The sequence below is a fragment of the Leiobunum rupestre genome, chromosome 6 (genome assembly GCF_980474605.1).
Source record: "Leiobunum rupestre chromosome 6, qqLeiRupe1.1.hap1, whole genome shotgun sequence".
NCBI lineage: Eukaryota > Metazoa > Arthropoda > Arachnida > Opiliones > Sclerosomatidae > Leiobunum > Leiobunum rupestre.
The window spans coordinates 68,653,932-68,681,811 of record NC_143389.1 but is presented as its reverse complement, the minus strand read 5'-3'; the positions used below and the strand labels follow the sequence as shown (position 1 = coordinate 68,681,811).

General features: G+C 35.4%; 1 protein-coding gene and 1 pseudogene across 1 annotated transcript in view; one reads left to right on the top strand and one right to left on the bottom strand.

The window, feature by feature from the left end:
- LOC149943280 (QRFP-like peptide receptor) overlaps positions 1–25,778 on the bottom strand; it is a 33,430-nt gene extending 7,652 nt beyond the window's left edge. The window contains exons 1-2 of the mRNA XM_090177664.1: positions 25,404–25,778; positions 6,545–6,732 (exon numbers count right to left, since the gene is read on the bottom strand). Coding sequence (XP_090033790.1) covers positions 6,545–6,732; positions 25,404–25,749 — 534 coding nt within the window. The 5' untranslated portion in view covers positions 25,750–25,778. The remainder of the gene's footprint in view (positions 1–6,544; positions 6,733–25,403) is intronic.
- Positions 16,055–16,531, top strand: LOC149943281 (uncharacterized; annotated as a pseudogene).
- Positions 25,779–27,880: the final 2,102 nt, after the last annotated feature.

Here is a 27,880-nt window from a genome sequence, read left to right as displayed (position 1 = left end):
CGCGTATAGATCAAACATTCGTCTTGTTTTTAAAATAGTTAGTGCTTTTTAAGTCCTAATTGAGTCTACTTCAAAAAAAAATAGTTCACACCTTTCCGCATCACCTAGTTTAATAGGTTAATACTACTAGTAAATGTTTAAAAATGCCACTTTTCGTAGTGAAAATAAATAATTTGATTTAAAACACGACTATAGTTTCGGTAACCATCAACAGGTGAGAATTTGAAACTTTGAGGGGAGGTTACGAGTTAACTTCAGTAAATAGCATTTCAAAGAAGGGATTTTTTTAAAAGATAAAATTCCCCTCTTAGAAAACATATTTAAGTATTTAATAGAGCAGCATTGTGGGAAAATATTATTATTCCCTTATTTTTATCCCCTATTTTGTTTATTTTTTATTTATAAATGTTGTATGAGATTTAACTTTGTCAATCTGTAAAACTGTAACCTCCTCTCTAACTTTTGGATTCTCACCCGATGATGGAACCGAATGGTTACCGAAACTAGTCGGGTCTCGTATTTTTAAATAAATACTTTATTTTTGCTTCGAAAAAAGGTATTTTTAAATTTAAGTTTTAATGCGTAGGGCTATTTTTTTTAATCATTCAAATTAACAATGGAATTTAAACTAGGTACAGAAACTGGAACAAAATCTACGGTACCTTTCCAACTGCTACTTTTTTCTAACCGTGATGTTCATAATAATCGCATCGTAACCCGGCTACCTGAATTAATGCCTTTAAAAGTCGCTTGATGAATCAGGCCGAAGGTGGTGATTTGGTTATTAGCCTAGCTGATTATAATTATTATTATTATTATTACTTAACTGATTGTTAACCCTCAGAGATATTGTTTTCGGTTAGACTAAATATACTTTCATGTAATTGAATACACACAATCCTTCTAATGTGTTAATTTTTTTGAGCTATTCACAGCAAACTGCAACGCCGGTATCACAACCAAAATATATCTGCGGTCACACATATATACATATTCACACTTATTTCTTACTTCTAGTCATACTTTGAAAGCATCGAAGATTCCTTCGATCAGTGTCACTCTTATTTTTTACTACTAGTCAACCGTTAAGTGTCACACTTATTTCTTTTGGTTATACGACAAACACTAGTTCAATCAGTTTCATACTTATTTGTTACTTCTGATCACACTTATTTGTTACTTTGAGTGTCACACTTGTTACTTCTGGTCATACGCCGAAAACTAGGTCTATCAGTGTCATACTTAATTGTTATCGGACTTAATTTTAAATAAAATATCTACCACACAAAGCGAAACCACCGAAAATAGTAAATTGGGCAAATGCCCAACTTCTAGGGCTCCGATTTGAAAACTTTATAAAAGGCTATCAATGGCGATGTATGTACATTCGAACGAGATATCATTGACTTTTCTAGCCCTAACCGTTGAAGAGATATGCGCGACACGGCGGCATCGGCATCGGCTACACTGTACGTCAGACTAATACACACAAATCCTTAGAATTGTTTGTAAAAACCACTATATTTTTGACATTCTATTTAAATAAATTACATGTTATTTTTTAAATTAAACTTCTTAAATTTCAAATTAAAATCAAATTCCCATTTCGTATTATTGTGATGCTGTCGAATATTTAACAAGTTGGAAAGCTTGCCAAAATATACCTCTCCTCTGAAGAGTTTTACCTTGGGCGTATTAACTTCTAAACACGGCACTCAACGATATTTCGCCATATTCAGAGCGTTCTCCTAAAAACAGTAATTATTTTTTTATAATTAAAATAAATATTACAAATGTTATTGCCTTAAACAAATATCAAATATCAATAGAACAAAAACCAACTTTAGACTATACCAACTGTTAATGTATTCTTCCGCTGAGTTTCTAATTTTCAGTGATGCGTATATCGTGTTTATATAACGTGTATCGGTGGTAGGACGGCCGCCTGTCATACAGGAGGATTCGGGTTCGAATCCCGCCTGATGCGATCGCAAATTGATACTAAGACGAATACCGTGAGCATTTGATGGAAACCCTGCCATTTGGACGTTGAGACGTTTACCGTAACTCTCAGCACTCGGTCCGTCCCAAAATCAGTACGTTGAAGTTAGAGAATACAGACCCCGTACAGACAAAACATAAACACAACCTTCATACTCACTACACGTCACAAACATACACCGCATGTAAACATAACACAAACCAGTCTTCTCGGAAATTTTGTTATGGTAAAGTCAAAACCGTCGCGACGGTGAGCGTTAACAAAAAATGACACCCCGACTCAACGCCGACTTAATGCGTTGACGCTCACCGTAACGGCGGTTTAACACGGTGATTGTAATACCCCTCCTAGGTTACATAGTACCCTCGGAGAGGTAAAAACAGAACCAAAAATGCGATACACCATTTTCCAAATAAGGATGGCTTTGAATTTCGAACAAAAGCACTAGACATAATTTAGTGGACGTGACCAACCCAAAACCAATTAAGCTAAGTGGGCTTATAATCAACGGAGTTATATTTTGTGTTATCCGCCATTTTCCAAGATGGTGTCTGATTTCACCTTTTCCAAGATGGTGTCCGATTTCAACTTTTCCAAGATGGTGTCCGATTCCAACCAAAAACATTAGGTCTTATCTTCTAAGTGTAGCAATCCTACGACAAAACATGAGCTAAGCATCGTAGAGCTAAGTGTTACGTCACGGCTGACGTCACGATGATAGGAAAAAGTGGTTCGGTGCCGTGACATATGGTAGAACTTGATTTCGATCTCGATTTACCTACCATATCGACATTTATACTGATTGATAATTTCTGGAAATGCTTACAGAATAGTATTATTTCGTAATTGAAATCACACGAATTATCGATCGAAATCAGAACTTCGATTGTTTACAGAATCGGAACCCAGAAATGAAAATGTGTGGACCGACAGATACTTTACTTTGAGCTTAAACAAAATGTCATGAGCTTAAAGCTATACTTAAGCCAATAATTAATGGTACTTTTCGATTGTAATCAAATCAATGACCTGAAATAAAATACTACATCTGAAATAAATGAAAAATTATTTCTTACTTTCGCAAAATAATGTATTATCGAATTGAAACAAGTTAATTCCTGTTCTTAATACACATATTGTCTTTTAAGATATCAATGCTTTTGAAATAAAATTTTTTTGGCATAAAATCTAATTTGGTAACAATTATGTCAACAATGAAATTGTTCTAATCGTCGAATTTTCAAACATCTTTTAACAGCGTCAAATGCCGTAATTTGGTAAACAATATAGAATAACAATTAAACACCACAAATTATAAATTAGTTGACGACCGCGTCGAATCTTTTAAACAATTCCACAATAGTGTTAATGACGTCACGTTTCCACTATGTCCCTAAATCGATATTTTCCAGTAAAATTCTATATTCCAAATATATAATTTTTCAATTAGAATTTTTAAGCAATTTTACGTTTAAATCATTTAAATTAAATGTACGCTTTTCAGTATATAAGTTTTGATATTTAAAATTAATTATGTTCTGTCTATGGAAAAACCTACTTTCTTATAGCAACGTAAGTGGTATTTACTGGAATAACGCATCCAGGTATATTTTTAGAGGTATGCAATTCTTCTAAGCCTATACGTAAAAAATAAACCAGGTATATATATAAACCAAATTAAGAAATTGATCGCAATCGTTTTTGCCAGCGTCGAATTTCTATTCGTTTTGCTGTAGCACAAATGAAATAAAATGCGTTTCGATCGTTTTTCTTTTTGAGTATTGAATTACTTTGCTTCTATCCGCGATTTTGCCCAATTGCATGCATTGAAAAGCATTATTTTCCAAGCCATTTCTCGGAAATTATTGCGTTTTTGGTAGGTCCGGAACTCTTTTTTAGGATAGCTTTTCTTCACAACCTTGTCGGTCAATCGATTTAAAAAAATACCTATTGGGAAACTTAAAATATTTGCGATGAGTTGAAACTTATTGTAAAATGGCTGAATGCCGGGAAACACAGAAAAACTCAGTAGAAGTAATCCAACTTTATCCTGGTCAAAGTTGCGCTGATCATAAAATAGCATGACAAGCGGAACAATTCTGTATAGTAAAATGACCTTCAATGTTTGAAGGTTGTTGACCAAAGCTGGGCAGAGTATAAAATTACCTGCCAAGATTAGATGGATCTGTTTAAAGCAGCGCAGCTACTACGATACGAATAGTGTATAATTTCAGCATTTTAATTAAAGAAACCAAAAAGTATACACCTTGCACCACAAATCTGAAAATTGAAGTTTATCAAAAAGGTTCCTTTACCTAGCTTACCAATGCATATGTTGAGGCAAATCAACACCACAATTATTGCACAATAGAACGTTTGCGATCTGATTTCGTTAGTCGGACTTCTTAGAAATCGTACAGTATATTTTGTTCTTAGTTTCTTTTTATGAAACTTTGGTAATTTTTCTCTTAGAAACTTTTGTGTTTTTAATAAGTTGAATCAAACTTAGGCTCATTGACTCTGTTCAAACTTAACGACTCTATCGTAGCAGTTTTCTAAGACAGATGTTATTATAGTAAGTTTTGGTTCGACGTGAAGTAGCTCTTTTTCCCACAGATGTCGCTAGCGTCGAAATCAAAAGCAGATACTTAAGCTACATTATGCCCCAAAAGGCGGGACATAAAAGTACTCCTCGCGTTGATTAGGTCGTTTGTAAATTTGTCAACAACTAAAATTATGGTAATTTTTAACAATATATTTTATATGGGCTATATAATTTAGGTTAAAGTCCACTAACCAGGAGACATCCCGAAGTGTAACACACCGATTTTGTTCATACTCAGGGGTTTGGTAGACCTTCATGTAAATTGAAAAACCCTAAAGGGAATTTATTCAATGGGCAACCGTTTTACCATGGCAACCAAAAATGTTTTTGACAACACCAAATGGAAATTTTCCCATTGAAAATAATATGGGAATCTGACCAATTTAAATGGTACACCGTGTAAAAAATTTAATCAATTTCGAACTTTTTCATTATTTTTTTAATTATATTTCCTATTTTAAGCATTTTCAAAATTTAAAATTTTTCACAAATTGGTCAGATTCCCATGTTATTTTCAATGATAAAATTTCCATTTTGTGTTGTCAAAAACATTTTTGGTTGCCATCGCAAAACGGTTACCCATTGAATAAATTCGCTTTAGGGTTTTTCAAGTTACATAAAGGTCTACCAATCCCCCGAATTTGAACAAAATTGGTGCGTTACACCTCGGGTCGTCTCCTTGTAAGTAGAGTATACGTTGTCTTATTATATTAATTATAAATGGTTCTCTGACGACGTTATTGTTTCGCTATTTTAAATTTTAGCTTCCTTTGCCATTAATAGTTGGCACCACACTCTCCACTAAATTAGTTTTTTCGAAGAATAAGCCTTTCTATAAAGTCATTACGCTTGCCGAACTTGTTTTAATGTATCGCTTTCGTCACGAGAAACGTAGGAGTTCAGTTCAGTTTTGAAGGTTAGATCTTTATAAAAAGGGCGACTCGTCGAATTTTAATTGGCTATCATAGTGAAACGTTACTTCTACGTCACGAGTGACGCGCCCGATATATCTAAACAAAAAGGCCAATGTTACTTTATAGAAAGGCCTATTGGATAGATTCATTGCCATCTCTAATAACAAGGGACTTATCATAATGCAGGTGGCAATGATAGAGCCGACACTTGCTTAAAGTTCCAAGTTGGATGCTTTAATGTGGGGTGGCGGAGTGGTTAGCACTTTCGCCTCGCAGCAAGAGGAGCCGGGTTCGATCCCAGCTTGTGGCACTGGGTGAAAACTCGGAACCACTCCTTCTGCGTTGAGTTTGCAAGTTCTCTCCCCACTGGTTTAAGGGGTTTTCCCCCGAGCTCTTCGGTTTCCCCTTCCATAAAAACTTCTTGAGGTTAACGGTAATAGTTAGTGTAGGGAGCTGTTGGCTCGATCACGTGGCATGCAGGGCTTGCCACCACCCTCCTACGCAGTCTAACCCGGCCACCTGAATTAAAAGGCTTCAAAAGTCGCTTGATGACTTAGGCCTAGGGTGGTGCCTTGGGTATTAGCCTAGCTGAGCCTAGCTGATAATGTTCAAATAGGAAAAATGAACTTCATGCGCAAATTAACGGGATAAGGATCCATGTACCTATTCTGCTGATGTTATTCGCTTTAAAAATGTTCCTAAACAAGCTCTCGTTGATTTTTTCAAAACACGTTTGTGATGAAAAATGTTGCGCGGTTGAGAATACTGTCATATATTGATTTTCTTAAACTATTTAATCTTTGACGGAAGTAATAGTGATGCGATGTAAACATTCACAACTTGGCGGGAAATTATTGATCGGCGGAATCCGCGTGACGAACATGATTAACTGAAAATGGACCTAACGTGTTACATGAACAAGTACGAAAAGCAAGATAGCACTTGTTAATTTTATAAACAAATTTAGAATGGTGAGCTTATTGTATGGTTGTAAAGATCTGAGAAACGTGTGAATTTACTCACGTATATATGACGATATTGTTTGATGATGAGTAATGGAATGGACACGAGAATGGAGAGGACCCACACGACGAAGATGACGGCGCTGGTCCTCTGCTTCGTGATGCGGGCGTGAAATGGCCACATGATGGCGATGAGGCGGTCGAAGGATATGGCTGTCAACGTCAGCACACTCGATGTCAAGCACGTCACTTAGGAATACGTAGAAAAAACAGAGTTAATTAGGAACAAATTGCTTCCTCCCAAAACTCCAAATTTAAAGATCTTATTTAGATCACTGCAAAATTTGAATTGAGGTTACCAAAAACCGTAACTGGATAAGATCACGTACGGTCAAAAAACTAATTTAGTACGTGCGCTTGAAATGGGTGGACAGTGTTCTTATAATGAGCCCGTATGTTCTTGTAACGTATCAATTATGTTCTTATCCTTGAGTTCCCCATACGTACAACAAGATAATTTTCCTAACCACATAAGATAACATATGCACAGCTCATTTGCGACTACACTTCAAGAACACCTCGGTCTCGATGCTATCTCTAAGTGCATTACTTATTGTGATGAATAATCTTTTACCATAGATCGGTTAATTAAGATGCATCAGTAAGCCAACTTGTGGGGACTCTAGGGAGGCTCTTCGTTAAACACATAGTTTATCTTAATTTACTATATTTTATCCCACCTAACTTAAATAAATGTGTGTGAAGAACGTATATCTTGAAATTTTTATATAAATTATTTTTTATAATTAATTATTTGTATCCGTCTTAACGAAAAGACCTCAAAAAGGAAGACTTTTAAAAACTATTTCAAAAAAATTATTTACATACTGAAACTTAAATGTTGCAGGGATACGATAACAGCAATTTCTAATAAATATTAAAATCAAAGACAACTAGCCAAATTTTTTAGTAATCAAGGTGCAACCCTATGTCTTAATTCAGCTAAGCAAGCCCAACAAATTGGGTCATCACTGACTCCAATACTTCTATGATACAAAGGCGTAAGAAATTTATGATTTAAATTTAGTGATAGCTTTGAATTCGTAATTGTATTTTGTATCTATTAATGATCACAATTTGTCAGTCTGCTTGAAATCTCAACACGGTGGTGGCAGGTTTATGTACCTGGATGTAAACAAAATCCTCGAAGATATTCAAAATTATCTATCAGCCAATGGGGAGTTTTAGACTTATGACGTTATAAGTGTAGCAACAGTGCAAATGACAACCGATAAATGAACAGCTTAAAAAAACGGTTTTTGCTTCGTTGTAACAAATTATTTTAAATAAAACTAATAAATGAGCTATTTTATCGCTATTTTAATACGTGAATGCACTCTTCATTCAGTTATAACGGAATATTATTCGTATACTCTATTGTTCTTAGATCGATATCAAACGAACGGTATTGTACTATTTTTAACACAACTTTCAAATGGCAGATAAAAATTATATCTGTGAGAGTTTGATTAGACAAATATATGGTAGGTTCGACTTAAAAACATAACAATACAAAATCAATATTTCTAGTAGCGTTTTAGTGCGAGGCTCCTCTGTATGGAAAATAAAGTTGCAGACACGCGTGATAAAATGTTCTTTGTGTTCCGGATTTGTGAGAACCATCAAGTGGTGACGAGAAGCGAGAATGAAATGGGCGTTTAAGCCGAAACGTGCTCCACCCGACTTAATGGCGGCTATTTTGTTTCAGATTACATCATTTGCCGCTCTCATCGGCTTTTCCACACGCGAGTTAACGAGAGGGCAAAGAGCCCAGAATCTATAGTAATAACAATTCACACCCAAAAATCGCTATTTTTTACATAACAGCCTCTATTTTAACGGTTATAACAGCGTTTTCAAGGGGTCGTACTGAAGGGGTCGTATTCCGGGGGGTAGGAAACTCGATTTTTTCCGCTCAATTGCTTGAATTTTCTTGAAAAACTTCGATTTGAAACAAAGGTTTTCAAAACTTCATTTTGTCATTTCCATCTCATACAGGTGTCGCTTCCCCTATCCCCCCAAGGTATGTCCCTAAATTTTCACTTTAAATCTCCCTGGAAAATTCAGTAATTTATTTGCTCAGATCCAACATTGTACACATTTTCAAATACCTGCTAGAGCTAAAATTGCATTTAAATTAATTTAAAAGCACAAAGCTTTTCGATAAATGCAACGATTTTTCAAACTATAATTTAGTTGAATAAAAACATGATCAGCTAGGATAATACCTTTAGGCCCAAGTCATCAACCGACTTTTAATGCTTGAAGGTACAATCTAGTAAAATCTATGAGTGCACAGCCATTTTGGATACGCCAAAATTTGTTTTCTTTTTACTTTATAAAAGTCGATAGGCTCACGAGAATTTCTCCTACGCAATTTAAACTGGCTACCTAAATGAAAGGCAAACGTTATTTAAAAATTCAAATTGAAATCTCAACGAAAGAGATGACCATTGAGATGTATCTCCAGCCTCTTGTTTAGTGACTAAAATAACTTTTACAATTTTAAATTTAAAAGTAATTAAGTTATTAAGTTTTATTTCGGACCCCCGCAGCTAAACAAGCTGGGCCTTATATCTCGTTCACTATTAATATTAGAGTTATCAAAATTATTCTAAGTACTAGAGGAAGGTTCAGCCTAATAAGAAAAATATAATTCAATTATGTTTTTGTTAAAACCGAAACGTTCAGCTTGAACGAAAAAGAGGCTTTTACTGTATTCTTCCCCCTTAAAGGAAGTATGAACTAAATCCAAATATCGCCTGTCAACACGCGCAACGAGTTGTTTAAGACTCGCTCACTTGTGAAGTAGTTTTTATTTATGTAACAGCCTCAAAGGAATATTGGGCAGAAAAACCGCGTTTCTTTTATTAAAGTTAAGGGTCATTCGAGGACCATTGGTGTCTTCTTCTCGTTGACAGAGCCGGCGTTAGGGGGGGGGGGGGTAAGCGGGGCAAAAGTACCCCGGGCCCGGGCCACCGAAAAGGGCCTCCGGAACGGGTGCCTAACTAAAACTATCTGACTATTTCCAAAAAAAAACAAATTTTGGAGTAAAAATTACCTGGGGTCCGAAAATCCTAGCGCCAGCCCTGCTCGTTGATTTGAAATACTTTGATTTAGGCCTACTCATAAAAATGCTCTTTCTTACTCTACTTACAAGGAGAGTACCCAAGGAGTTTATTGCCGATTTGGTTCAAAGTCGGGCGTAATGTAGACCTATATGAGATATGAAATTTCCGAGAAAGAGACGTTGCACTACCCATTCGATTTGCCATGGCAACCGAAATTTTTTTTGATCACTTAAAACAAAAAAAATCCATTTAAAAAAGCATTGGAATTTCTCGGTTTCACAGGTACGAAAATTTAAAAAAAAAATTGAGAATCACGAAATGGGTAATTTGGACCACATTTAGGTAAATTTCATCAAGTTTGTGTAAATTGGAACATTTTTTGGGTAAAATTGTAACACTTTTTGTGTAAAATAAGAAACAAATGTTTTTTGGTTTTAAGTGATCAAAAACGTTTTCGGTTGCCATTTCAAATCGAATAGATAGTGCAACGTCTCCTTTTGGGAAATTTCATATCTCATATAGGTCTACATTACGGCCGACTTTGAACAAAACCGGCAATAAACACCTCGGGTACTCTCCTTGTAAGTATATATAGTAAGTAAATGATCGATAGTCATACAGAAATTATATAAGCTAAAGAATGAATTATTTCGTTAGTCGTAAACGAAAAGAGTGGAAACAACAATTTTAGGGTAAAATGAGCGTTTAGAGGGAAAATAAGAGCAACTTCGATCGATGCGCCCTAGCCGCGAATTAAAGTGGCGGCTTCAAAGAAAATTCCTGGATGTTTTCCGTGTTACGGCAAAAGGACCCCGTAAAGTTTCGCCGCTTGTCGTGGCAGCAGCCCGAAATATTTTAATTGAATTTAATTAAATTTTGATATTTATTTTCTCGAGATTATATTTTATAGTATTTTTAAAAATATATATTTATTTTAATCCACGTATTTGAATCTTTTTTTAACAAACGGACGCGATTGAATTCCATAAGCAACTTTAATTTAGAAACGTGGCTATTGTAAGTTGTTCTCCAGCATTTCGAGGAAGCCAACAATGCCATCGAAGCCTAGGTTTTTTTCACTCACATTGAAAGTTACTTATTCTGATAATTTGTTGTGATTTTAATATATAAATCGTGAGAAAGTAATGAAGACCAGGTATAATTACATAATAAAACTTGAACGTTTATTAGTATAACATCATAAAAGAGAAACAAGGCGAATGATAAAATCACAGTAACACGCGACCTAAAAAACATTTATACGCTGTTATAACGCTTTGTACTTTGAACCACCAGTTTTGATCCGCTGACATCGATATTCTCCAAACGTAATTTCCACATGAACCCAATTCTGATTATGATCACATTTAGTCCGTTCGTTTAGTTATCTCACCTTGTCAGGTATAGAATCCTTAGTTTTGGCGTTTCAAACCGTTTCAAGTTTCCACCCTTCAGACGACATCCACTTAAAGACGAACTTTCTCTAAGACTAATTTTATACTGGGTATCCCAATTTTCTCGATCAAAAATTTTACTCATCACAATAAATTCTTAATTTACCCAAAAATAATTTTATAAAAATGCTAGACTGCAAGTTTCTATGATAAGTTGTAGACCAAGCAATAAAGTTATATTTCGCAATACATCCGCGAATAAATCTACAATTACCTTCGAGTACCTATCAACAACATACACGTTGTAATTAACTTGTATCACAAAGAGTTAATAAACATACAGAGTGCCCTACCAAGAGTTACTTAACTGTAGTGAGGGAAAATGACTATGTAATAGAAATAATAATTATCAGCTAGGCTAATATGTACCCAAAGCACCACCAGTCTTAGGTCAACGTCATTGAGCGACTTTTAAAGCCATTAATTCAGGTGGCCGGGTTACAATGCGTAAAACGGTGGTGAAAGGATCCTGGTACGCGCTTCAAACGTCATTTTTAGGGAACAAATGAATAAAACCGGTCAATTTCATTTCATTTTAAAAGATCTGGGCATTTTTTTATATTGAGAGTAAAGCCTGGTTTTCACTTGGCGGAAAATCACCGACAGAAAGTTTGACGTCGGCGATATGGTTTTCGACGTTTCACTCACTGTCGGCGTTTTAGCATTATCACTTGGCGTTTTTTTAGGGCGGAAATAAAGCGATTTCTTTCTGGCAGCGAGTTCGTCGGTTTTCGTCTGATAGTGGAGATTTAAGCCTAGGCCTAAAAATGGATGATTTATCTGATCATAATAGTGAACTATTGATTAAAGCTCATGTAAGCATTTTAAATTTAATGTTATTTTACATGATCTATCGTGTTCAAAGAAATATGAGTTATGAAAGATCGGTTTGTGTGAAAGAAACATACTGGAAAAGAAGGCAACAAGGGTATAAAAAAAAACACGTTCCAAAATTCACAGAAAAGCACCTGGCCGAGTTCCGGATGCAAGAAGCAGGAAATTAACCATCCCCCTGACGTCACAGTCACCTTTCGAAAATGGTTTTTGATTGGTTGAAAAAGAGCGAAATCGCCCAACTGAGCGAAAAAAATTGAAATGAAAATCGCCACACAAAACCGAAAACCGACGGAATTTCCGCCCGGCGTCGACGAAAATTTTCGCCCATTTTCCGTCGACGCCGGGCTTTTTCGCCCAAAAACCGCCAAGTGAAAACCAGGCTTAACGCTCAATATCGTTTCAATTTGTCATTCGCCCAAAGTATAAAGATACGCAATCTTGGTATTAACATCAATGCGCGAAAAGGAGCTTTTATTGTTGAAGACCGACAAAAACATTTATACCAACCAATTTATTTTGTTGACTGTCGTCGCGTCAGCGGAAGTATCATCGAGACCCCACTCGAGAAATTTTCAAGTTTCTATCTAAAACGACGGAACTTCAAATTGTCAGAGGAAATTGAAAATTGACAATGTTGAAGTGTAGTTTATGTTCAACCAGAAGTATATAATATACTCTTACGAGATAAGTATTAATCTACTTATCTTGCTTATGTTTTGGCTTGAAACATGTATACCCTACGCAGGCTCTCATTGATTTTTTAAAAAATAGTGCGGGCCAAAGACTGTCATATATTGATTTTCTAATAATTTTTCCAACCGGAAAATATTATTAATCAATAGGTAAATGTCCCGGCGTGGTTCGAAATTTACTGAAAATATCTTAGCTGTTTGACTGGAAATTCGCACCCGCCGAAATCTGAGTCGAGCCTGGGAAATGTGCGTGTTTCGTTTTAATGGCTTTGGTGGATACTTATATCTTAAGAGGCACCTAATAAACTTTTGGTTCTATAAACGTTTTCTATTTTTTCATGAACACATTTTTGACAGAAACAGCAATAATTTCATTTTTCGTGAGCACGTTTCAGAACTGTTTTATTAAATTCTATCGTCTACTAGTGCCTTGGAACAAAACTACTAGTTCATAGCTAGCAACTAGCTAAATGGAGCTACACAACATTAGGAGGAGCTTTGCCGCGTATATAGAAAAACGGAGGTGCCACGCACTCTGCATCGAGCGTTCTAATGAACCCGTGCCACCGAGCGCGCGTCATGCGCTGTTTTAAAAGACGAACGGGAAAGCACAAATGTTGTATAGCGCCATCTTCAGCATAGTTAGGATTAAAATCATCTTCACTATTTACTTTTTGGTGAAATTTACAATTTAAATAGATCTCTGCCGGGAATAGTGGCGTACTCCTGTAATGCCAAGCGTCTGGAAGGCAGAGTTTATGGATGACCGTGTACGGACGACCACCAATCCCCAAACGGGGGGTCGGAATACTTCCGCCACGGGTGTCCCCACCCCTGTCCCACGTATCCCCCCGTTGGCGTTGCCGTTACACATATCTCGCCCTGATTAATCAGGTGGACTAGCGGACATAATTTGTCCCAAACGTTACAATACCGAATAAAAAATAAATAAATAAATAGATCTCTATTGAATATGTACATCCTTAAAAAATTCCGATCGCCGGGTTCAATAGGTTTTAGTTTATAAAAATGCCCTAAATAGTTTTAAGTCGCTTGCCATCTTCTGATTAAAGATTAGCCGCAATAAGAGAAGAACGAAAGACCAAATTTTCCCCGCGCGTATATTTGAATAGCGAGCTTCTATACGGCCCATTTTAATTAAATTTTATTGATGTTTCGCCATTACAGCGTAGTGCTAGATTCTCAGGCTGTACTGACGAAAAATAAAATGTAAAAAGAGTCAGTTTTAAGAGCGAGAGAGATAAAATTACATTTTTAATCAACTAAAACGTTGTTGTGGCAAAATGAAAGATTTTTACAGGTCGTATCGTAGATCACAGAAAAATACGTTTCTTCGGTTCGGTCGAATATTTCCCAAAATACTTTTCAGCTTTTTTACGAATATAATTAATTTTCAAATAAATAGATTATGCCTGTATCAAATCTATGTATTGCCAAGGGCCAGGTCCGTACATGGAGGGGGGCGCCAGGGGAGGCTCAGCGGCCCAAAAAAAACTTGAGCATCCCCAACCCGACCGACCTACCACTCGTTCTACTACTGAAAGATAGGAACTAACATATTTGTATTTTAATCAATAAGGAGAATCACGTTTACTAGCGAGCTACATCACAATTTAATATTTAAAACCTTTTGGAAAATTTAGTTTTCGCCCGTTTTACTGCACCAAAAGTTTAAATATTGAAAACAAAACTATAAAAATTTAATGCGGAATGTAATTTCGTTTTTTTTTGGTGGAGAATGTAGCACTTGACGCGTACATTACGAAACAATTTTTTTGGGCCGCAAATGATAATTAAATTAATTAACTTAATTTTAAAAATTTAGTAATTTTTGGGAATTACCGTGTTTTTGTATTTTTTTGTGGTGGAGAATGTAGCAATTGACGCGTAGATTACTAAACCAATTTTTTTGCGGCCGCAAATGATAATTTTGCAATTTGAGATTCCCCGTATTGGCGCCTGACGGCACCGCGCACTCACTTCGCTCAAGCGCTGGGGGCGCGCAGCGCCTCCCCAACCCCATACTAAAAAAAGCGATGGGCCATCTATAACGCGACCTAGAGGACAGTACCAAGCCTTACGCATCAAGTATATACTTTTAATCTCAACCAGAAAAAAAGTCCTAGAAAATGAACAAAAACTGTAATAGATTTGATAACGTACGGGAATATCACTTTGTGGCCCAAAAATACAAAACACCGATAAAATGAACAAAAACTGTAATTGATTTTATAAAAAAGGGAATATCACGTGGAATTCATTAGGACACCGAAACTGTGGTGTCGGCGAACACACGACGGAAATAAGTACAACAAAACACGTGAAAATGCCCAAAAATTAGAAATTTAAAATTATATTAAAAAATTAAATAATCATTTGCGGCCAAAATAAAAATTACCCTCGGCATCTACGTGACAAGGTCTATCAGGCGCAACCAAAATTAATATAAAATTCAATGAAAATGAGAATTGTTTAAAATTAAACAATTAAATACTCATTTGCGGTAAAATAAAAAATACCCTCGGCATCTACGTGACAAGGTCTATCAGGCGCAACCAAAATTAATATAAAATTCAATGAAAATGAGAAATTTTTAAAATTAAAAAAATTAAGTTGAACAATTAAATAATCATTTGCGGCCAAAATAAAAAAATACCCTCGTCATCTACGTGACAAGGTCTATCAGGCGCAACCAAAATTAATATAAAATTCGATGAGGCCGCTGTAGTGCACTTCACCCGAAATCAAAACAATTACACGCTTTAAATAACGAAAGATTAGTTAAGCAAAGCGCTCTAGAAATTCCAACGACAACATCGGGAGTCACGTGATAATTTTTTACGGTTCCCTTCGACGTTTAGACTTCTAAGTCGAATCTTGAAGAAGACGCCATTTTTTTGCTGACCTTCCACATCGCTTCAGATAATATTTATAGTATTAAACGTTAAACTAGTAATTTACTTTTACTTGAGAACCTCTTGAAATAATTAAGGTGAGTTATTATTTTATTCAGCTCAATGCACGATTAAAAAGACTACGCAGTGGTTGACATTGAAACACGCCTAAGCCTTGACGTCTTTCTTCAATGGTATCCAAATTGTCTCTGCGCAACATAGGCTAAGGAAAGATTGTTCTTTGAAGAAGAGATGATATTGATCTAACACCTGCTATAGCTAGAAAAAAATTAACCCCGTCGAGTGCTTAAGATAGATATTATAATGTGTGAAAATCGAAAAGAGATCACATCGCTCGAAAAACTCTACATTTTTTACGAAGGTTGGCTTACCCTAATCGACTCAATGACATATCTACATTGTTTGGCCGCTCTAAGACAGAACTGTCATATGTCTGCAAAATGGTTCTTAACATTCTTTACGAAGACTATGGTCACCTTTTGCAGAACACCGAAAGGGATTAGCTGACAACGTAAAAACTATAATTGTACGCTCAGGCCATTAGAGACTAAGGTGCCACACTTCCCAAGTGTTGGGGTTTTATCGATGTGACAGCCAGACCCATAGCTAGTCCAACTCGAAGCCAGTGAATGGTGTATGGTGGTCGTGTTCACGTTATCAAGTTTCAATCAATTGTTACTCCCGATAGAATTATTGCAAATCTATTTGGTCCAGTTGAAGGAAGGCATCCTGACTCTCGAATTCTGTATGAAAGTGGTACTCTAAACCAGCTTCGTGATGTATCACAACGAGTCAACCAACAATTCTATGGGGATCCAGGTTACCTTTTTCGGCAATTCCTTATCACTCCTTTCAAAAGTGCAAATTTCACCCAAGAACAAGGCGAATTCAATAATAAACATGAGATCGGTGCGAGAATGTATTGAATGGAGCTACGGAAAAATGTCAGCAATTTTCCAATTCTAGATATTTGGAAAAATCTTAAAACACTTTGGTAACCTGTAGGTAAGTTGTGCTTAGTTGGTCCATTTATCACAAATCTACACACATGTTTATATTGAAGTACAACTTCTTAATTTGGAACCACCACAACTTGAAGAATCCTTAGAGCATATTCATATAAGTTTAAGAAAAAAGTCTCGAGTTGAAATATCCAATTTATTGATCATTTATTTAGTCCGATTTTAAATCATTGACTCCAATAATATAATCATCATCTTTTGCGCACAAGTTTTTGCTAACTTTTCCCTATTATTGGTATTTTCAATTATATATACCTCAGATATCATATTTTGCAAAAATATATTATTTTGCGCAAGGTTTTTGCTAACTTTTCCCTATTATTGGTATTTTCAATTATATATACCTCAGATATCATAGTTTGCAAAAATATATTATTTTGCGCAAGGTTTTTGCTAACTTTTCCCTATTATTGGTATTTTCAATTATATATACCTCAGATATCATAGTTTGCAAAAATATACTATTTTGCGCTAGGTTTTTGCAAACTTTTCCCTAGCATTGGTGTTTTCAATTATATATATATCTCAGATATCATAGTTTGCAAAAATATATTATTTTGCGCAAGGTTTTTGCTAACTTTTCCTTATTATTGGTATTTTCAATTATATATACCTCAGATATCATAGTTTGCAAAAATATATTATTTTGCGCAAGGTTTTTGCTAACTTTTCCCTATTATTGGTATTTTCTATTATATATACCTCAGATATCATAGTTTGCAAAAATATATTATTTTGCGCAAGGTTTTTGCTAACTTTTCCCTATTATTGGTATTTTCAATTATATATACCTCAGATATCATAGTTTGCAAAAATATATTATTTTGCGCAAGGTTTTTGCTAACTTTTCCCTATTATTGGTATTTTCAATTATATATACCTCAGATATCATAGTTTGCAAAAATATACTATTTTGCGCTAGGTTTTTGCAAACTTTTCCCTAGCATTGGTGTTTTCAATTATATATATCTCAGATATCATAGTTTGCAAAAACCTTGCGCAAAATAGTATATTTTTGCAAACTATGATATCTGAGGTAAATAGAATTGAAATTATCAATATCTAATAAATTTTTTCAAAAATCTTACGCAAATTGGTATCTGATTTGCAAACTATTGGCTATTTCTGAAAATATCAAAACTTGCGTAAAGTTTGCAAAAAGAGTTTGCATGCGAAAATTAGTATCGAACACCGACACTTCGACTGAGCTCTCCGGTAATTACGCGCCTTAAAATGATTGTCGATTTTAAAGATATATTGTGGGCTATAAAATGGGCATAAAATTATGAATTTAGGCCTACACTAAACCTTGAAACTTACTACAAAGCATATTAAAATTTTACCGTTGATAAAAATCGTTAAAATTATGGAAAAGGCCGTGAACTGCAACTCACTTTCGAATAAATATTCTCATAGGAAAGCATTGCCAAAACTGTCCCTCCTACTAGCCTTCCAAGCGGTGAAAATTCAGGAAAATGGTTTTTATCCCATACGCTCGTTAACATTGAAGACGATTAAAGCCGGCGGGCGTTCTATGCGAGGAAGTGAACGGGTTTAAGTTGGCCGTGGCCTAACGGAGATTTTCTACGTCAACGCTTGCATTTTGAAAAATTTTAATTAAGGAAATAAATGTTTATTAAGGGATTGTTGTACCTGTTTGATTTGGTTTAACCGGAGTATGAAGTGTTGTTGGCTTCATTGGCTTGCCTGGTAAATCTGGTAACCGTCGCACCAGACGAAACATTATACATAGCAACTGAGGACTGTTCACTTTTAATATAATATAACTTTAAACCATTTCTGAACTCCAAAAAGGTCTCTCAAATTTCGGATTACTTTTTTACCCCACTGAACTTCCTTATTAAAGCCATCGACCCCTAAAACCCAAATTTGGGCGCTGCAACGTAGGACTTTGTGCATCTGCCCACGTGGGATATGATTTCTTTGATGGAACACTTTAGTCCTTTTGAAAGTTTGTTAATTTTATAATTAAGTAATAGAAATTAGACTGATTTTAAACAGCTTTGGAATGAATTTTGAATTCCAATTGACACTCAACTCGAAACTATTTTTAAGGGACTCCAGTGGTCTCGCCTTCGACTTGTATTCGTCCGCGAAAAGCATTTTCAATATTTTTTATAGCTCGCGGCTAACCGTTTAAGCATTCGCAGTCCATTACCCGCTGAATGGTAAAACTACTCCCTTCAGCTACGAGATTCATCTTTCTAATATATAAGGGCTATACATGTTTTTGCTATTTGTAAGCCTTTTGGGAACGGAAGCCCTTTCACCGACGAGTACAGGTTGGGAGTGTGTCGTTTTCAGCGTTCGCGAATGCTGCTCACGTAGCGATGACCCAAACTGCGACAGAGAATGGACTATTATTTTCGTGTACTTTTGGTTTTGACACGATAGCGACGATTCCGAAATGGATTTGATTTAATAGAGCGTCTGTCACGGCGCAATCTGGCCATTAAAGAACCATCTTTTCCGACTTAGCCACGATGAAACGACTACAGCTCGAAACAAAATTGACAATTCACGAGCCACCGACGCACTTCGAATGCTTTATGTTTCTTTAACCTAGCAGAGGCGAATGGACGGCAGTGTCATAAAAGGCCTGGTAGAGGCTCATTGAGGCGACTATCAAAATTCAATCGTGTACAATTGTAAGGAGTCGAAAGCTAAGTATCATAAACATTGGTTCGTTCTCTTTATCAATTTTAAATCAAATTTGTCCAAGCACGGGGCTCCTTTCTGATTCACTTCCCCGTGATTATCTAAAAACAATCGTTTATAACAAATCGCCTTCGGGTGGAAGTATTTAACTACGAGTTTCCTTGTAAGATCATTTTTATGGTAGTGGACAGTTTTAACCGCCCACAATTTCTTTTCCTTCCCAATTCAAGGAGTTACGAAAATTTTTACTAAAATCATGTGTTACAAACCTCGCCGAAAAGAGTTTCTTTGTAATTTCATACTAAAAACAAAATGTGTATTTTTAGAAAATGACTTTATAATTATTAATATTTACCTATTATTGTGACTTACAATTGCTAATGAACAATTAAATGAGAAACACGTAACTTCATACGTCTTCATTTCATCGTAGTCGGCAAAAATTAAATCAGCGCGGGGTTTTAAACGGTTAAAAAAATCTTTTTTCGATTACAAGATTTCCGGGAAAATGTTTTCCTTTGGCCAGCCGTTTTAACATTTTCTTTAAAAAAAAGCAGGGGGCCAAATTTGAAAAGGAATTAGAAAGATTGACTGAAAGCCTTCCGAGTAAGTTTGAAAAGACTCTTTACACCAACAGCAAAAATATAATTCTTCCCTCGTATATTTATCTCCGCAGGAGTTAGGATTTACAATCAAAGTGAAATTAGTTACCTCGCCTTCACTACTGTATTTTCATATACAAATCAAATTTTGAACAAATTGGTCATTCCAATTTTACGTTTACACAAAAGTAACATAATACGTATAAGTATAACGCGGTATAATATCGGTTAGTTGTAGGGAAATCGAAGGTTTGGAATTGTTCAGGAAACTCATAATTCGCTACTCTCTTGTTTGAACAAAATTAAGCACTCCGAAATTTAAGATCAAATCCTTACGACTCATATTTCCAAGATAGTTTGATGGCGACGATGGGTCCGGACATTCGTATAAAACTCCTACACTCTAGAGAAAAATGGTTTTAGAAATCTGGAAATCAGGGTCAACCGGTTTGAAACCACACTGCATTGAAACCACACTGCTTTGATACCACACTGCTTTGAAACCACACTACTTTGATACCACACTGCTTTGAAACCAAACTGGTTTTAAGCAACACTGCTTATAACCCACACTGCTTTGAAACCACACTGCTTATAAACCACACTGCTTATAAACCACACTGCTTTGAAACCAAACTGCTTATAAACCACACTGCTTATAAACCACACTGCTTATAAACCACACTGCTTATAAACCACACTGCTTTGAAACCAAACTGCTTATAAACCACACTGCTTATAAACCACACTGCTTATAAACCACACTGCTTTGAAACCAAACTGCTTTTAAGCCACACTGATTATAAACCACACTACTTTGAAACCAAACTGCTTATAAACCACACTGCATTGAAACCACACTGCTTTTACACCACACTGCTTTTACACCAATCTGGTTTTACACCACACTGCTTTGAAACCAATCTGGTTTTAAACGACACTGCTAACAAACCAAACTGGTTTTAAACCACACTGCTTTGAAACCAAACTGGTTTTAAACCACACTGCTTTGAAACCAAGCTAGTTTTAAACCCGTACCCTAGAGAAAAATGGTTTTAGAAATCTGGAAATTAGGGTCAACCGCTTTTAAACTACACTGCATTGAAACCACACTGCTTTGAAACTAAACTGGTTTTTAACCAAACTGGTTTTCAACCACACTGCTTATAAACCACACTGATTTGAAACCAAACTGCTTATAAACCACACTGATTTGAAACCAAACTGCTTTTACACCACACTGATTTGAAACCACACTGCTTTGAAACCACACTGATTTGAAACCACACTGATTTGAAACCACATGCTTTGAAACCACTCTGGTTTTAAACCACACTGCTTTGAAACCACACTGCTTTTAAACCCGAACACTCTAGAGAAAAATGATTTAAGAAATCTGGAAATCAGGGTCGTCTGGTTTTAAACCACACTGGTTTAAAAAAAATAATCATCTTATTTTTTTAATTTTGCTACGATTTATTCTAAATTATTCCAATTATTTGTAGATTTTCTTACCAAAACACAACGAAACTAAAACCAAAAGGTCTTTTTGGCCGAAATATTTGTACACAATCGAACCTGAAATTAAAACGTTTGTGGCTAGCCCTTTGTTATATTCAAAACCGAAACTAAATCTACAATTACACAGTTTAAAGTGATGTTGCTGTTCTATGGTAGATTGCTGGCACAGATAATGTACCTAAACTTGTGTTTTTGTTTGAAGTCATTAGGTATATGGTTTTGGTACTTAAATTTTAATTATTAAAGAACAGATGTACAGTTAAAAGAACTAACACAAGCGAAGAAATACTTTCAAAGTAATATAAACCAGTGTTTTGAAAAACCCAGGTTTAAACAAAAACAAACGGTTATTTTGTGTTTTTTTAAACAGGTTTTTTCCCACATCAGTTCAAAAATGTCAAAATCAGACTAAAAACCAGAAATCAACACCAAAATCCTGCTTTGAAATCTCAAAATCAGTTTTGAGTTGCTGATAGAACTTTGAGATTCGAAATCCCGTACACAAATTTTGCAAATGTCAAACCCCTCGGGGGCGATCAATACGAAAATTAACGAAAAACTTCCTACCGAAACGTAGCGAGTGATTATAATATCCAATTTTTTATTCAATAATCCATCATTATTTTGTCAAAGTAAGCGTTATTTTTGCTTTTGAAATCTTTTACATTTTTAATGAGCCTTGGCGAATCCCAACGGAGTCAGATTTTGTAGGTTTCTACCCTGTTGGTTTGTGGGTAAAATTTACAGGGCACTAATAAAATGCTTATATCGACTTGTTTATTTTTATATTTATCTTGATTTTTATCAGTTTTTTCGTTTCCCGCGCTCATTATTTTCAATGATTTTTTAGCTTTAGATTAATTAACATTTTGTTTACGTAACGTAGTGTCGTGCGGTGATGAATCAGGATATCTTTACGAATTAGCGCTCATACAAATCATAGTTATGTTATTTGTGATAGGATTTTTATTAGATCACAGTAGCGTAGTCAAATCCTGGCTATGCTACTGCTTTTGTGTACTGAAACCGAGTTGCAAATAATATTAAATAATTTTCCTTAAATCATTATCATTGTAGAAAGGGTTAAATACAACCTAAATGCATCTTTTAAATTACCCGAATGTTAACTCAGATTCCGACAATGTGACCATGAAAATATATCAAATAAACGAATGAAAATAATTGTAGGAAACATCTTGGGTTTCCGACACCCGCCAGCTGATATCACTTCCAACCATTAATAAAAATAAGTCGCTAGTTCCAGTTTCAGTTGGTAGCTCATCAGCCATTTAGTTTTTATTTCGGCTGTCGATATCTCGGAGCTAATTAACCGCGCGTTCCAGAGTTTCATGGGCGTCATTTCCTGAATGCGGTGGCCTTGCGGAGAAGCGACAAGGCTGTTTGGGCCCTCGCCCATATATATATATGGTTTCCAACGAAAACCCTACCAATGACTCTCACTAATTGCTTCAAATCTAATCTATTCATGTTATTTTCATATTAGTATTATTATTCTTATAATTAGTATACTTTATTTTTGAAAAATATTTTTATGATGTCATTGATAATGGTAACTTCATTTTGCTTTTATCGCAAAAAATAGATTATATTTTAGTCAAGGAATTATAGACATTCAATTTTGAATCCAAGTGTTAAATATGAAAAGATCATAAACAATTATATTCTTGAAGAATAAAAACAAAACCAAAAAGAAAAATTTTTCTACTTTAAGATGTTAATGTTGAGTGTGTGTTAAAAGCTAATCAGCACTCCAAATGACACTGTTATATAAATCAAATATTTAATCGAAATTATATTCTTAAAGAATAAAAAAAAACTTTTTTCTTCTTTAAGACTTATGTCTTTTGATTTTAAAGCAATGTCATAACGATTGTAAACGGTTAAAACTATGAATTTCAGTAAGTCATTTTATTAAATCATGAAATTAAAATTATAATATTTGTAATGACAAGATTTAAGAAATACTTAAAATAAAACCATGAAAATAAAATTAAAGTTATTGGTTTTATGCCGATAGAAAATTTGAAAACTCAATACTACAAATTTAAAAAAATTTTCACCCGTCAAAAATGAAGACATACAGTAAGCGTGTCTAGAATATATTCTTGGATTTTTTCTTCGAATAATAATCAGTTAAGCTAATAGCCAAGGCACGAGTCATCAAGCCACTTTTTTGCCATTAATCAAGATGGCCGGGTTATATGGAAGGGGAAACCGAAGAACTCGGAGGAAAACCACTTGAAACAGTGTGGAGAGAACTTTCAAAACTCAACGTGGATGTAGTTGTTCCCAGTGCCACAAACTGGGAACGAACGCGGCTCCTCTTGCTGAGAGGCTATAGTGCTAACCATGGCGCCACCATGCACACCTTGCATAGTATCTAGGTCAACCTAATTAAGTTCAAAGTTTCATTAAAATTGGTTTAACGGTCACCATAAGACGATGGCAAACATTTCGCCATTTGATGATTTGAGACGTTGATAGCGGAGCTTAGCGCTCTAAGACTGTACTTAAAATCATTCGAATTTTCACAAATCCTATTGATTAATTGGAAGAAATCTTATTCGTCCTTTTTCAGTTTTAAATGAACGGTAGCATGCGCTGAGAAGTCGTTTTATTTTCAACGCGAGCCATTGCTGGGAAGGGAGATTCTGCGGACCGATTGTCCGTTTCGTTTGAGCGAGATCAATGTTAAAACCGCTGATCCGCCAGAGAGCGAAACCTCGGACGAACGAGAGGCGAAAGTTGGGAGGAAATTGCCTTTTGTATTTTAGGCTTTCTCAGGCGCGCACGATACTCCGCTTTAAAAGCTTAAACTGCCAAAGACTGGCGACGGCTTATCGTTACAAAAGAATTCGCAATTTTCAAAGAAAATATTAATACTATGCGGGAAAGATTTTAACCGCGTTTCACGCGTATATAGTTGGTTAAAAATATTACTTCCATTTCAACTTCTACGAAAAATTATCTTTTGGAAGCAGGGTTCTTGAATTTTCTTATTTTAAACGGAAATTTGATTTAAATCGGATTTTTATTGATGTTGAGTTTTTGGTTTTGTAGATTTTTTCACATTTTATTCCTATTTTCTTGACAAAATGATTAATGATGTGAGTTCAGCGGTAACGTAAATTAAATTTTAAATTAATCTTGATTAAATTTAATTACTTATCAAAAACTAAATTTAAGTTTTGAATAAACTTGCTACATTTTCATAAATACATCATAATAGGTGATTTAAATAAATGATTTTGTAAATCACATCGATTTCACTCAGATAACCCTGTTCGGATGTATTAATATGATAATTTAAAGAAAAGAAAATTTTATTTAAATTTTGTGTCAAAAAAATTAACTAATGTTAATAAATGCGATAAAGAAAAATTCAAGTTGATAAACAAACAAATCAATGCAAGTTTTCAATAGATTGCAATATCATACTAAATGTTATTCCCACAACATTTTAATTTGACTAATTCGAAACAACGAATGTTATTTTACTTAAATAATGCTTAGAAACGCGTCACGTTAACTTTCAGTAGAATAAGTGGTATAATATTTAGGAATAATTATTTACTTTTAAAGTTGAAATTTTCTTCGAAACGAAATGCGTTTTAAATCCTAAAAATAGCCTTTCCAAGAAAAAAAATCGTAAACAATATGTTGAAGACAGGCAAATAGAACGTCCACTGCCGGAATTTAATAAAAAAATTTATTTTATTTTAAATTCTAAATAATGTCCAATAATATTACTGTATGTATAGTAAACATGATTAACTAATTGTTTTGGGATACATTTTATTATTTTCAAAATTCTACTCATAATTTGAAATGGCGTTAAGCCTTGGCTATAAGCGAACCGGGCTGAATAGATTTCGCACGTGTGAACCAAAAATTATCGTCGGCGGTCAAAACTGGCATTCAAACCGACCTAAACTGGGTTTTAGGCTCTAGTGTGAACGTGGCTTAAGAGTTTATAAACCCTCAATATTTCCCAAAGCATCACTTCCACACGACAATGTACTCACTTTGGGCGAAACTGTTGATTTGACAGAAAAATGGTCCCAGAACGAAACGGTCGTAGATATGGTTGACCAGATGCACCCACATACAAAACACGCAGATTAAAATGTCGGATATGGCCAAGTTGACTAAGTAACAATTGATGGTCGTACGCATAATTCGGTTGGCGGCGACGGCGGCGATCACCATGGCGTTTCCCAGCACCGCCACCACAATGGCCACCACGTACATTGATATCTTCAAAGGAACGGTCCACGAATACGACGACACCTCGGTTTCATTTTCGTCCCCGGCGTAAGGAAACGGGATGTCGGAAAAGTTAAAATTCTCCACCGACTCGTTACACCACATACTTAGAGCCCTCGAATTCCAAGTTCAATAATCAGCCTTTCGCGGGACAATTCACATCTTTCCTCGATCACTAAGAACCGTTCGAATGTTTCTCCAGAAGATACTGTTTAATTTTAGCTCTTTGGTAAATAAACAAATCGGGATAATTATTTGGAACGACTACCGTTACGCTTGAAACGCACGTGTTGCCTGTTGGGGTTTTAATCCCAGCAGCAGAGATCCGAGAGAGAGAGAAGTTGCTTCTATCCGTTCCCTCGAACTTCGTGGCCGATGTGAGCGGCGGCGGCCGAAGAAAACAGTTCGTGGTGCCGTCGGCGCAGCCTCACAAAGTAGAATCCTCGGGCGGCTGATCTCCCGCGAGAGGTCGTCGAAAAGCGAAAAAACTTCTTCCACTTCCGAGGGTGCACTTTCCTTTTCGTGTCTATAAGACAGCGACGGTAATTGCCAAACTCGTAAGCTGGGCAAACATCCAGGCACACCCTGTTTGACCGCACCATTTACAGCGAACTAACGTAGTAATTTACGGGGATGGACTTTCCAAGGATAGGGTGCTTCGGAATACATCACGTGTTTTTGCGGATCGACGCGTTCGGCCATTCTTTCCAGCCCCCTTCGACGGTAAAGGAAATAGCGTCGAGGAAATGAAATCGCTGTCTCAACAAGAACCCATAAATGTATACTATAAAACTGATAGTTGAGCTTTTTCCTCTTTGTACGGGCGCTGTTGTCTACATCACTTTTAAAGAAAAAAGTTTCGGTGTCTGTTTAACCTCGTTTCAAAATATTTTCGAAGCCTGTAAGTCTTGGCGTGAGCTCTGAAATGATGGCAAATAATAAATATCGTACAAACGCAAAATTTGAAATATTCAGTGTCCCATCTGAATTTAGTTTCAATATATAAAACAGAGATAAAAATAAAAATACCGAAAAAGAAGTTGAATAAATATTAAATGTTTCTTATGTTGACAAAAGAGCAGTTGGCATTACCGAGAACGTTAGTGTAGGCTAGTTTCGATATTTGGATTCTTTTCTCAGGTTTTACGTTATCCATTTTTTACTTAAGATAGTGGATATTTCGAATTAGAAAGAGTTATACTTAGGGTTGGCACTTTTTTGATTTTATCGATTTTTTTAATATTTTTATACAATTAATGGCTCTATTCCTGAATAATTCACGGATATTTTACTTTTATAACTTAGCTAATATTTAATTAATTTAAAATTTAATTGAATTAATTATTATTTTATATTTTAGTTGGCTCAAATGTATATTAATTTTTTATGAAACTCTTTTTTCATTTATTATACCGCCTTTGAAATACATTGTGTCATTTAAATCAATGATTTTTTTAAAAAATCAGTTGAATTAAATCTTGATTTTAATCATGATTAAATTCAAATTGATCCTGGTTATATCCAACCGGTGGATAAAATGATTTTTTTAAGGAGCGTAATGAAGTTCAATTTTAGGGATGTTATGAAATTTAATGAACTCAGTGATTCTCAAATGGGGCTCCATTTCATATTCGAGGTGCAACACGAGATTTTGAGCTGTGTTATGACAGAAATAGTTTCAGCAGAAAAAATTAAATACCAAACTTTTATCAAGCGAGGGTTCCACATAAAATTTTAAACTAAAATGGGATTCCACGGGGTGACACAAGTTGGGAACCACTGGCGTAGTATATAGGGTTAATATGGGCCGTTTTAAAGGATCAGCGTCATTTAAAATCGGATTTTTATTTTCATTTTGTGAGAAAGCAGGATAGAAGAAAAGTGTAATAGGTATTCCACTCTCAAGTAATTTAAAAGTTAAATACCTCGAGCAAGCACCTTCTTCGAATATTTGCGGTCCCATTTGCCAAGAGCATACCTACTCCTAGCGCTAAACATGGATAGCGGTTGGCTTTAGAACTACAGGTGCAGCACGACGCGGAATAAGGGAAAACGTCCCGCAAAACGCCATTGGAGAGGTGGAACATTTATGGTTCTGGAGAGTAGTAGGTGGCGCAGCAGCGTTACGGCCGTGGAAAATACAAGTTATTAAAACTAAATTTTTAATAGTTTTTTTTTCGCAAACCATATTAATACGCTCTACACATTTTATACGTTTTTAGGCAATTACATACCA